At 41.6% G+C, this 9,294-nt stretch overlaps 1 protein-coding gene across 1 annotated transcript in view; it reads left to right on the top strand.

Annotated features, from left to right (window-relative positions):
• ZNF410 (zinc finger protein 410) overlaps positions 1-9,294 on the top strand; it is a 36,681-nt gene that overhangs the window by 19,173 nt on the left and 8,214 nt on the right. Inside the window, exons 8-10 of the mRNA XM_007941377.2 lie at positions 5,134-5,259; positions 6,402-6,542; positions 8,024-8,151. Of these exons, the coding sequence (XP_007939568.1) occupies positions 5,134-5,259; positions 6,402-6,542; positions 8,024-8,151 (395 nt within the window). The remainder of the gene's footprint in view (positions 1-5,133; positions 5,260-6,401; positions 6,543-8,023; positions 8,152-9,294) is intronic.

Here is a 9,294-nt window from a genome sequence, read left to right as displayed (position 1 = left end):
TCCGTGAGGTGTGGAGGATCCTCCCAACTCTCGGGGTTTGATGAACCTCGATCAGCAGATCAGATGACAGCTGCTGTCCCAAATCCAGGGGTGAGATGAGGATGATCCAAGACACAAAGCCGGAGCAAAAGGAGAGCGAATCTTCCCAGGAGATTCGTAGGTATACCCTCAGGGAAATTAAGGGTGGTGATTTGAATTATACCCTCCCGCAAGGCAGGACTCAAAATACATTCCACCTGTGTTGCCCCAACAGAATTAACCTAAATCCCATCACAGAGTTGATTGCCAGTCATTATAGGGAATGACTACTACCAGCTGCCCAGCCAAGTTGATACCTGACCTTAACTACCACAGCACCCCAAACAGGCATGGGTAATGGGATTTACGAAACATCACAGAATGGAGGACAATGGCTAGAAGGGCCACATCAAGCAATTCACTGCAAATTACTAATGGATTACAGCTGTTTTTCCCCATCTTGAGTCGTTCCACATCAGCTAATGGAGGTCCCGAAAGCTTTACTACATCTGTATCATTAAGGTCGGCTCTACTCTGAGGAGGCAGCTCTTCCCCAAGTTATATTTTGAATACCTTTCAACCTGAGGGGCTCATCTTTAGGCACTAGTATTGGACAGTGTTTCAGGGCTATTCATATAGTTTTCCAATAATATATCAGACAGTGTTTCACTACTATTCATAAGCCATGGGAGTGAATTCAATTCCAGACTGAAGGGTAACTAGGGGCCAGAGTCTTAGGGTTTTCATCGGACTCTATCAGACCAGTAAGCCTGAACTTTTTTATGATTTTGAGTTTTGTTCCACATTAGTCTCCCACTCTATCCAGGATCTCTTGCATTGATCCCTTTCCTAGTGGTTGACAGTGGTAGCCAGGCACCATCTAGTTCTTCTCATCTCACAGTCATATCTGCTGAGGTTCACATGGTCCACTACTCCCTTGGACTAATTGTTTCCATGCATCTTTTGGTTTTCTTCATTCTTCTTTGCTCTGGACAACAAGACAACCACTGTTGCATGTAGATGGCTGCTTGCACACTTTTAAGACCCCATTTGCTTCTTACCAAAGTAGGATGTAGAACGTTTTTGTGTAGTATATTATGCCAATTGAGCTTGATGTCCCCTGTTACATGGTCCCAAGTCTGTGGGCCCAGTGACTCATTCCCTCAGGGTGTTTGGCTGTGGCTAAAAAGTTTTCATAACTTTGCCCTGTTAGCTCTATTATATATATGGACATTCTTGTAGCACATGCAAATACGTTTGTAGGAATACTATCTACCATCCTTATATATGGTCATGAGTATATTCCATTTTGGCTAGACATAACTGATCATTTAGCCTGTCTACCTATGTATCTACCTGTAGATTAATGTTTGTTATTACTGATAATGCAGTATTGTGTGTGTAAACATGTTTCTTTGTAGTCTATACCTCTAGTGCACCTCTCTGTCTTTGTTTTCCCTAGTGTTATTATGTTGGCCACTCACTTTTGATATATTGCATTTCCCTTCACTCAAATCAATACTTGTCTCTTAATTGTTTAGCAGTTTTCCCTTCCTTCCTCTCCCATACCTGGTAGCCAACAAAGAAAGTTTCCTTCTGTATATAAACCTTTCCTTGACTTTTTACAGTAGTGGACTTACATAATACTTGTCCTTCTGTGATTGACTTATTTCACTCAGCATAATGTCCTTCATCTTCATTCACGTTATGCAGTGTTTTGTAGATTCTACATTATTGTTCAGTGTTGCATAGTATTCCATTGTGTGTCCATGTCATGGTTTGGTTATCCATTCCTTCTTTGATGGGCACTTAGGTTATATTTCCATCTCTTTGCTTTGTGAATAGTGCTGCGATGTGTGTGCATTCTTGTCCTGGCTCTCACTTCTGTAGGATATATACCCAGTAATGGGATTGCCGGATGAAATGGTGTTTCTATTTCCAGGTTTTTAAGGAATTGCCATACTGTTTTCCACAGTGGTTGTATCATTTAACAGTCCCATCAGTAGTGTATGAGAGTCCCAATCTCTCTGCATCCTCGCCAACATTTGTTATTTTCTGTCTTGTTGGGCTTTGTTGGGGTGAGATGGTATCTCGTTGTTTTGGTTTGCATCTCTCTAATGGCTAATGATCATTAACATTTCTTCATGTGTTTGTTGTCCACCTGAATATTTTCTTTAGTAAAGTGTCCATGTCTTCTGCCCATTTTTAAATTGGATTGTTTGTCTTTTTGATGTTGAAGTATTGGAATTTTCTATGAATTTTAGAGGTAAGTCCTTTCTCAGATGTATCATTGCCAAATATTTTTTTCCCAGTCTTTAGGTTCTTTTTACTCTTTTGGAGAAGTCCTTTTATTCACATAAAAATTTAGTTTTTAGAAGGTCTCATTCATCTAGTTTATCTTCTGTTGTTTGTGCATTTTTACTAATGTTTAGTAATCTATTAATGCCATATAATATGGTCCCTAAGTCTGCCTCTGTTTTTTATTTGGTGAACAGTAGTTTGTTTTTCATAGGTTCCTTGGGATTTTCTACCAGGGCATTGAACTGGCTCATTCTAGTTCAATACCCTGCTGAGAATTTGCAGTGATTTCGCCTGGGCATCTTGTTAAAATGTAGGTTCTGATTAAGTTTATCTAGGGTAGAAATGCAAATTCTCAACAGGGGGTTGAACCAAAATGAACTGGTTTGAAGCTCTATTTTTTGTGTATGAGTTCATGTCCTTTGCAAATACAGTTTCACTTCTTCCTTTCCAATCTGTATACCTTATAATTTTTTTTTCCTTGCCTCATTGTATGAACTAGACCCTCTAGTACAGTGTTGATTAGAAGTGGGGAGAGTAGGCATTTTTGTCTCACTCCCAGTCTTGTTGTTATTATGTACCATCGAGTTGAACTTGACTCTTGCGACCCCCCTTGGGTTTCTGAGGTGGTATCACAACGGAAGTAGATTGCCCCATTTTCCTTCTGAGGAGTGGCTGGTCTTAGGGAGAACCCATTCAGCCTTTTATAATGTCCTCTGTAGCTTTTTTACAGGCATCCTTTATCAGGTTGCAGAACTACTGTTCTGTTCTAAGTGTGTTCAGAGTTTTTGTCATGAACGGGGGTTGGATTTTGTCAAATGCTTTTCCTGTGTCTATTAAGATGATCATATTGTTTTTGTTTTTTATTGACATAATTTATTACAATAATTCATATATATACATGAGGATAGTATATACACACACAGACACACACACACACCATGACCCAAGCCATGGTATTTTCAGTTGCGTCATATGCATGCAAAAACTGGCTAAAGATTAAGGAAGACCAAAAAAGAATTAATACCTTTGAATTATGGTGTTGGTGAAGAATATCAGATATATCACGGACTGTCAGAAGAATGAACAAATCTGTCTTGGAAGAAGTACAGCCAGAATGTTCTTTGAAAGCAGAGACAGCAAGACTTCATCTCACATTGGACGTATTATCAGGAAAGACCAATCCTTGGAGAAGGACATCATGTTTGGTAAAGTGGAGGGTCAGCAAAAAAGAGGAAGACCTTCAGTGAGATAGACTGACACAGTGGCTTCAACAGTGGGCTCAAATAGAGCAGCGGTTATGAGGGTGGCCCAGGATTGGGCAGTGTTTCATTCTGCTGCACACAGGGTTGCTATGACTTGAAATTTACTTGATGGCACCTAACAGAAAAACATACATACACACATGTATATTGTTCTGTACTCTTTTTTAACCTCAGTATATCCTGGGACCACTCTATGTCAGTCTGTAGATATTTTCCCCATTCCTTTTTACATAGCAGTCATATGCCTTAGGCACTGTGCCACCAGAGCTCCCTAGGTAGTATTCCACCATGTTTATGTTCCATAGTTTAATTGAATCTTCTGTGATGAATATTTTTCCCCAGTCTTTGGCCATTTAAAATAATGCTATAGTGAATAACCTTGTGCATAGATTATGTCATGTTTTGCTACTGTAACTTCAGGACAGATTTCTAAAAGTGGGGTTTCTGGATCAAAGGGCAAATACGTCTGTAATTTTTCTAAATATTGTCAGATTATCTGCCACAGAGGTTGTAGTATTCCCATCAGCAATGTAAGATTGCTTTACAGTGTTTTTATCAATTATGAATTAGTTCCTAACATTTACAAATAAGTAGATTTTATTTAAAACTCCTCATTTCCAGCTTCTCTTTCAAAAAAAAAAAAAAAAATCAGACCATCTGGCAGTGGTAGGACTAAATTTACACATGATAGTAGTTGGCTGGAACTGAACAATAGCTGGTCTTTGTGAGGAAGGTACTCTCTAGGTTACTGCAGCTCCCAGCTGCCCCGTTTCCGTTACTTTTGTCACCTCCTAGTCCACTGTTGGGGAGCTCTGGTAGTGTAGTGCCTAAGGCACTTGACTGCTAACCAGAAGGTTGGCAGTTCAAACCCACCAGCCACTCCTTGGAAGGAAGATGGGGCAATCTACTTCCATAGTGATACTGCCTCGGATACCCAAGGAGGGGTCGCTATGAGTCGGGTCCGACTTGACAGCACGTAACAACAACAACAGTCCACTGTCGAGTTGAGTTTTTGACCCCTGCTTTAAATTTGGTTGTGTGGGTAGGTGGGATGGAGTCTGAGAATTTTGAACTTGAGGACCTAGAGGATACTTGAGATCATTGTGTTAGAGGAGCCACCAGTGTGAATGTGGAAGACCCTGAGAGTTGTGGGGATAAAGTGATGATATCATGGGCTCAGGGTTAGAATCCTTGAGGAAGGTACATGTCCTAGAGGTTCACAGAAGACTGACTTGGAAGAGGATGTCATAAATCTCTGTGGCTGGCGAGCCTGTAATCAAAGGGGTTGGTTTTTAAAGGCACCACTGCAGTGGACCTAGAAATAACTGGGGGCTGGTAGCAATGAGTGCTGACCTTTCCTGAGTATATTCTTCCTGCCTTCCCCCATGTTCTGCAGGTTGAGAGGCTGGGGAAGGTGGGGAGTGGAAGAAGGAACAGCCTCTAGTTTAACGTCCTCTAGGCCTTCTCCTCTAGGTTATGAGTCCATTCTCTTGCTATGAGAAATGTGCGTTTTCTTTTTGCTTCCTCTGTCTTAACCTGGTCCCTGTTTCAGGAGAGAAGCCTCATCAATGCCAAGTCTGTGGGAAGACCTTCTCTCAGAGTGGGAGCAGGAATGTGCACATGAGGAAGCATCACTTACAGACGGGAGCGGCCGGCAGTCAGGAGCAGGAGCAAACCGGTGAGAGCCGGCATGGTCCAGGCTGTGTCTGCTAGGTTCAGAAGCCAAAGAAGCGGCCTGTCTGGTTTTCAGAAAATCCTGTGATTCCACTTTAAGTACAGAGGGCTGGCCTCATTCGGTGCACAGGCTAGTGTTTCCCAAATCTAGCCGTATGGTAGAATTGCAGACTAAAAAACACATATATTCCTATTGCTCATCTCTTCCCCCTCCAGCCCCCCCACCCCAGGTGAAACAAAACATCCTGATAAGTGAGATTATTTGGGGATGAGATCTCAGAATGTATAGTTTTAAAAGCTCCCCTAGTGAGCACTGAGTTTATGTGGATGGTGGTCTGATGTGGAAAAAGGCAGCTATCATGGTGACACAACATGAGGAGTGCAGTCAGTGTCACTGGGTTACGTGTAAAGAAACTGTGGAATTGACAAATGTTTTGTTGTATTTTCACCGAAACTGGAAAAAAAAAAAAAAGGCTCCCCTAATGACTTAATGAGTTTGATGATGGCTAATATAGCTCTGGTAGCATAGTGGGTAAGGCACTTGACTGCTAACCAGAAGGCTGGAGGTTCAAACCCACCAGCCACTTCTTGGAAGGAAGATGGGGCAATCTACTTCCATAGTGATACCGCCTCAGAAACCCAAGGAGGGGTCGCTATGAGTTGGGTACGACTCGACAGCACATAACAACAACAACAACAATCTAGTACTGATCTGTGAACCCGCATTTGAGTATCACTGTGATAAAGATTTCTGTCAGGGATTGGTGTTTTGTTCCTTGTCAGTCATGACTACCTCTTTGCCCTAACTTAAACGTGTTAACTCTTTTTTCTCCTTTTTATCCTTACTCCTTTTCGATGTCTTTCCTTAATGAGCTATTTCATTCCAAATCCCTCTTCGTGAGGATGCACCATTTCCTAGCTGATTCTTCAGATGCTGACTACAAGCAGGGATATTCATCCCTAAGGCCCCACCCTTCTCCTCTAGGTTTACTCCTGTTTCCCAAAGTAAGTGAACTAGGAGGTGGCACTCAAGATACAGGCTAACGTCTAGTTGTATAGAAGAAGACCAGCTTCCTTGTGACGCGACTAGGCACAGCCCCGTGAGAGAGCTTGACTGCTGTATGTCTCACCCTGTTCTCTGTGCAGCTGAGCCACTAATGGGCAGTAGTTTGCTTGAAGAGGCTTCAGTACCCAGTAAAAACCTGGTGTCTGTGAATTCCCAGCCCAGCCTTGGTGGAGAGTCCTTGAACCTACCAAATACCAGTTCTATTCTGGGAGTTGATGATGGTAAGACTTTCAGCTCTCCTTTATTTGGGGAAACTTGGCTGCAACTAGGGGCAAAGATGATGGGGTTATCTCCAAACTGAAGATTTTAATTTCATTTCTTGTGAGTAGCTGTGGTATGATTCAGTAGTATTTGTGTTCTGTGTTTCTGGGGTGGATAATTAAAACTGAAAAGGTTTTTTTTTTTTTTTTAAGATAATGTAACAAAAAATAAAGAAGAATTTTTTAAAAAGAAAATTATCTATAATCCTAGCATCCTAGCCCAACTATTTTTATCTTTCCTGTTGCAGTTATGGACGAACTTAACTTTTAAAACATTTATACAGAACATAACCAGGTTTTACAGAGGAGATATAAAGCAGTTTCTCCATACCTTCAAAAGCCATATCTTCTGGAGAACAGAAAGGGCTCTCTAGGAAACAGTTGCTCCTCTCTGGTATAGAAATTTCACTCAAGTTACACAGGCCAGGCCCTCTTCTCTGAAAAACTTAACAGGTGAGGTCAGCATGCATTTATTCAGTGCCTACTGTGTGCCTGGCACCATGGGAAAGACAAAAGTAGAAGACAGGGACTTAACACTCAGTTGAGAAGACAAAACTTACATATGGGAGACAGCATCGAGTAAATAGAAGGTTGTATATAAGATTACATGTTATGACCTGGAAGGAGCCGTATGAGCTAGAAATTCCCTAAGTAAAGTTCTCTTTGAGGGATAAGTAGAATGTCAGTAAATTGTTTCTGGAAGGTTTTCCTGGTGTTCCCACTAGTGAACATTCAGTAAGCATGAGATCCTTCCTGTGTTTTAATCTCTCCCATGTCCTTCTCAGTCAGTTCTGGTTATGTTTCTGGAACTTGTACATGGAGCCCAGAGGGTGCTGCCACGTGAGCCTACTGCTCTGATTCATGAACGATCATAGTAGATAACAAAGCCACAAAATTTGTGTGGAGCTAGATTGCCAGCCTGAAGAAGAAACTCTCAAGGGAGGAAGGGACACTTTATACTTTGGGTAGCAATAGGAACTTTGAAGTTTAAGTTGTTGACCTGCCTGTTTTGTGCTGTTTGTATCCCTGGTGACTGCTTTAAGGGTTGACTCTGGCTCCATGATCTGCCTGCCTAGGCAGCTTTGCCCTGTTTCATACGCAAGTCTAATCCAGGCAATGGTGCTAGAGTCCTATTACTCTAACTTGGTGTGTAAACAGATTGGTCAACTCTTACATCAAGATTTCTTGCCTCTGGTTGTGTGTTTCACTGTATATATTTTCATCAAAAATAAAATATTTTTTTTAAAAAGAGTTCTTGCCTCCCCCACACTTTATATAATGCTTCCAGTTGACTGCTATGCAATTACCACACGGGAATTAATTTGGAAGAAATGTAGGAACATGGGATCCAGTTTTTCAGGGCACAGTTGTAGAGTTCTTACTGAAGCAGGTAGGTATGTCTGTGGATTCACTTTTCATTGAAACATTGTTCTGTTCCACAGAGGTGCTTGCTGAAGGATCCCCACGTCCCCTGTCTTCAGTGCCTGACGTGACACATCACTTGGTGGCCATGCAGTCAGGAAGGGAGTCCTACGAGGTTTCTGTCCTAACTGCAGTAAATCCACAGGAGGTAAATGATCTCGTGGCCTTACTTAGTTTCTGTGGAGACAGATGTGGAAAGTATCTCGGAATCTAGTTAGAGGATCTGAAAAGAGTAAAGATTGTCCAATTTCCATTTCCTGGGAACTTTGACTATAGTATTAGTATGTCTCACTTTAAGCCAAGTATGAGTCCAGTTCAGAAAGGAATCTGAGTGGCAGGGGTCTGCTGAATTAGGAGATGTGCTTAGTCATGGACACTGAATTATATACACTCCTTAACGATGGATACCTGCCCCCACTGTTCCCTGCCTCACTGTGAGATGAATTCTGCTTTTATTTTATAAAGAAAATAGTATCTGGGGAATGGAATGATCCCTGGGCAAAAATAAGTTGTGAAAAAATCATTAAAGATAATTCCTGTCTACCCCGCTATGGTCATGTGTCTGGGGAACAGCAGGCTGAACCAGCTGGGCATGGAGGAGTGTATTCACCTGCTCATTGCATGAGCAACCATCATCTACATCAAAGAGGAGTTTTAAGATAATTCTGAGTACCTCCAACTGTATGATCTTGGCTTTTTGACCCAGAAAACAGGATGAAAAGCAGTCAGGCTTCTAGACTCGTAGGAGAGTTTATTGGCCTGTGGATGCTCATTTTATATGCATAAGCTTTTGCCAGACCTGTGTAACCTGGATCTCTCAGCATTACAGTGTCTTTCCATCTTCTCCCATCTTTGTCCCACTCCCTTTTATTATAAACGTTATACCATAATAAGCTGCTGTGGCATTTAAATAATTCAGATCCTATATTAAATATTGTCTATTTTGTAAAATCTCTGGGTTTATCCAGAATCACAGGACTTGAGGCATGTATGTTAATGTCTCTGCCAGAACCATTCCTTGTATTCAGCTTTGAAACCCGTCATCTAAGCCTTACTTGTATTATATTGAATGTTTTTGCTATTGGTGTCATTGGTTTTTCCTTAGTTCACCTTCTCATGGTTACTGCTTTGGAACTAAATGTGTAGCCATCCTTTCTCCTCTGTTTTCCTACTCTTCATTCATCTCTGTTCAAATTTTTATTATGGGGATCTTTTCAAGCAGTATAGCAGGAGAGGGAATAGTATAATGAACCCCGTGTGCCTGTCACCCAACTTGGACGGTTCGCTTCCT

Source organism: Orycteropus afer, unplaced genomic scaffold (assembly GCF_000298275.1).
Source record: "Orycteropus afer afer isolate SDZICR_OR568_19922 unplaced genomic scaffold, OryAfe1.0 scaffold00079, whole genome shotgun sequence".
NCBI lineage: Eukaryota > Metazoa > Chordata > Mammalia > Tubulidentata > Orycteropodidae > Orycteropus > Orycteropus afer.
Note: the sequence above shows the minus strand (reverse complement) of the source record. Positions and strands in the feature narration are given on the sequence as shown.